Here is a 3,719-nt window from a genome sequence, read left to right on the forward strand (position 1 = left end):
TTTAGTTTTAATGTAAAAATCATGATTTAAAAACAAATTTAAAAACTAAAATTATTAATTTCTTTATATATACATGGTGTAAAAACATAAATAGAGTTCTCAGTGGAGTTGATACGCGGGTTGAAAACAATCCCATAAAAAAAATAGCTAGGGACTACTATGTTTTACATAGAACTAGGAAACAAGGGTATAATAAATAGTTTTTAAATTGATGAATAATATTGTTAACTGTTGTAATATATCATATTATTAAGGGGTACTATATTTATTTTATGATATTGTTTTTATTTTCACTATTTGTATTTTGTATACATTTTTATTTTATCTTATATTATTATCATTAACTACTGTATTATCATAATCTACTGTATATTTATGTATATTATGTGATATGTTCTTTTTTATATTTAAAATAAAATGTTTTTATATACATGTATTCAGTTGTAAAACGTATTGGACAATGGTATATTATATTTTGTTTTTTTTATATATTAATTAGGTATGTTAAGTTTATAGAAAACTTGTTATTGTTTAACTAATAAAATATCAATTGAACCACATTTTTCATTTTTTATTTCAATAATTATAGAAAACGAGCTTCATTAGTTTTATCATTATTATAAAAAAAAAAAAAAAATACATAATAATTGAATACAGCGATCAGGTATCGACCGCGGTACAATTTCAAATTAGTTACTGAGAATGACACCGAGCGCTAGTACTGCAAAACACGAAATATGCCCGAGTTTCCAATCTATTTAATCTTTTATCTATGCATACAGCCAAGGTCCATCGCCGACAGCACGACACTACCATAGAATAAAGATACCTAGAATGCCAACTTGATAGTTTATTCTGATACCATGAAGAATGGGAACACTAGCGCAGTGAGTGAATCTCTTTTGCAACAAAAATCGATAGTTTGTATAATCGATTGTTCTTTAAATCGATAGTATCTAATGCTGTTATATCGATTAATATGTTGTAATTTGTACATTGCATATTATTTATTTTATTTATTTAATTTATTATATTATTAAATAGTAAATACCTAACTAGGTAAGGACATTAGGTATGTTTGTTCTTACTGGTCATACCGTTATTTTCATATTACCTTAAGCTTGCATAATAAGTATAATAAAACTACAATTGATCATTTGAAATATTTTATTTTTATTTTTACAAAAACATACACAGAAATTTTACAATTTTTTTTTTATTATTATATAAATACACAACAAATAACATGACATTAAATATTAATACTTCATTATATTAATGCATAAATTAAATTATAAAAAGCTAATGATCTCATAAAATATTGACAAATATTCAAACAAAAAAAAGTAGTTTCAAGATTAACAATATATTTAGTTTTTTTATAATAATTCAAAAATCAAAATATTAAATTATAAACGTTTGCGTGTTTTATGTTTTAAATAATAATTATAAGCAGCTGCTTTAATAATATCACTACTTTTTGAATAATCACTTCTATCCAAACCGTTCAAAATATGGTTTATATGTTTGATGTAAGTGAACAGAAAAAAGTTTTTGAATTTATCATAAATTAAATATTTTATATCATGAATAGGACATTTAATTGTAAAATCTATATTTATTTCAAATAACAATATCAATTGCTTGCCTATACTTTCATTGTCAATATTAAGTAAAATATATTTGGTAATATACAACATTTGATATATTATTTTTTGAAAGCTTTCACTAGGATAAAGTAATGATTTAGTTGTATAATCTCTAACTCTTATTAAATTATTATTTTTGACATTTGAAATAAGAATATTTTTACAAAGTCTACAAAATTTATTTTCCTTTAGCACCGTACGAGCTAAATATCCACTTATATATCCAATTGTCATATCAGTGAAATCGCATACATCAAATGTATTTGGTAGGTCAAACATGGGTATATTAATTATATTATTTTCTTCTGGTTCTTTCAATGAACAATTTGTGCCACTTTCAATAAATTGCTTTAAATTATCCAATGTTCCATCACTGTCATCGTGTTCACAATTCCCAGCAGATTTTATGGATGTGAAATTGTTTATCAATAATGTTTTAAATGAACAAACAAATTGATATGCATCTGGATTAATATTTCTGACACCATGACTTCGGACACTACCGAAAAAACATTCTAAAGAATCCTGGTTTACATGCCTTGGCAAGAAATATTTAAAATTATGTTTTTTCAGTTGAATCCAAAGGTATAGAAATGATTTTAGAGATATTATCCAGTTTTTGATACAAGGGGGTATAGTAGATTTACCGTTAGTTTTGTTGACAAACTTCATGGATTCAAAAACCTTAATTGCATATTTCCAGTGATCTATGTGGGGAGATTTATCTGTTACTGCACTTCGTAGTGGTTTTCCCAACTCAGGATTGATTGTCCTGGCATTTACTGAATCAAATGTCTTATCCATGAATAGACAAAATTTGGCTGTGCCTACAGCATTGGCCAGCAAACTTCCTTTAGGGGCTAAAAAGGTATAATTTATTATAATATTAGTAACTTAAATATATAAAGATAAATCAATCAAATACACATACCATTATCAGATACCAATTTCATTGTTGAAGCTACTCTGTGGCTGAAGACTTGTGCTGCATTCGAAACCTTCATTTTGCTTCTGGCAATGTTAATGTGGTTGTCATTTAATTTTACAAGGGTTCTTAGTTCAAATTCTTCATTTTTCTTATCGAAATCATACATAGCAACAATATGATCCCAAGACGCTGTATAAGTGTTACCATCCATGTCAAAAACTACATCTTTATTAAATAAGTTGTTTCTTATACATTTTAACAAATGTGGAGGATCAAAAATTGGTATTATTTCCTGGCCATCAATTTCAAAACCTAAATTTGTTTTTTCCGTATTACGTTCTGTATAATTTTTGCAAGTTTCAGACATCAAATAATTGATTGCAGCTTGATTTGTTCCTCCCTGGTCACAGACAGTTGCTACAATTTTAAGACCAGTTTTGTTTACACTTCTGACAACGTCTTTCAAGTAGGACACTAAATCAACTGTTTGAATAGTGCTGGTGCTATAATAATAAGCATACGGCTGTTTCCACTTCTTAGCAATTCCTCTCAACATAAAAACTAGAGCATGATCAGCAAACTTTGGTATTTGGTTATTCTGATTTTTCTGAAGGCCGAGTATCATGTCATTTTTTTTGTCATACCTTAATCCAGCGCCATTTCATCAAAAATTAATATACAGTTTTTATCAATATCTTTTAACTTTTTAGACTGGTGTTTGAGGTTTTCTTGAATGTGTAAATTTATTCCTGGTTTAAATGGAATTCTACTTAACATTGATGTTAAAGTAGATCTTGACGGAAGAGCAAATATTGATGAAAGAAACCTATACCCTTTAGGTGAAGTTTTGTATATGGAAAGTGAACAATTTTGTCGTCTAATGTGTATCTTCTGCCTTTTGGATTTCGGTGTTGGATATTGACTTGTGTCTTAATAAAATCTAGTGTTGTTTTGTTTAGTTTGTCAGCTAAATTGTTACAACTATTAGAAATGACAATTTTTTTAGCAATCTTTAATTGGGTTTTCAAGGAACAGGTTTCCTTTGAAATTAAATTAACTTTTTTGATTAACTTTTTTGCCGTTGCGTATAGTTTGCCTTTTCTTGGTGGTAATTCTGATACATTTTTCATTCCAATCTGGTT

At 27.1% G+C, this 3,719-nt stretch overlaps 1 protein-coding gene across 1 annotated transcript in view; it reads right to left on the reverse strand.

Moving 5' to 3' along the window:
* Nucleotides 1–3,202, reverse strand: part of LOC107883671 — a 3,839-nt gene extending 637 nt beyond the window's left edge. Inside the window, exons 1-2 of the mRNA XM_029491471.1 lie at nt 2,581–3,202; nt 1,850–2,509 (exon numbers count right to left, since the gene is read on the reverse strand). Coding sequence (XP_029347331.1) covers nt 1,850–2,509; nt 2,581–3,202 — 1,282 coding nt within the window. The remainder of the gene's footprint in view (nt 1–1,849; nt 2,510–2,580) is intronic.
* Between the last annotated feature and the right edge of the window lie 517 nt (nt 3,203–3,719).

Source organism: Acyrthosiphon pisum, chromosome A3, assembly GCF_005508785.2.
Source record: "Acyrthosiphon pisum isolate AL4f chromosome A3, pea_aphid_22Mar2018_4r6ur, whole genome shotgun sequence".
NCBI lineage: Eukaryota > Metazoa > Arthropoda > Insecta > Hemiptera > Aphididae > Acyrthosiphon > Acyrthosiphon pisum.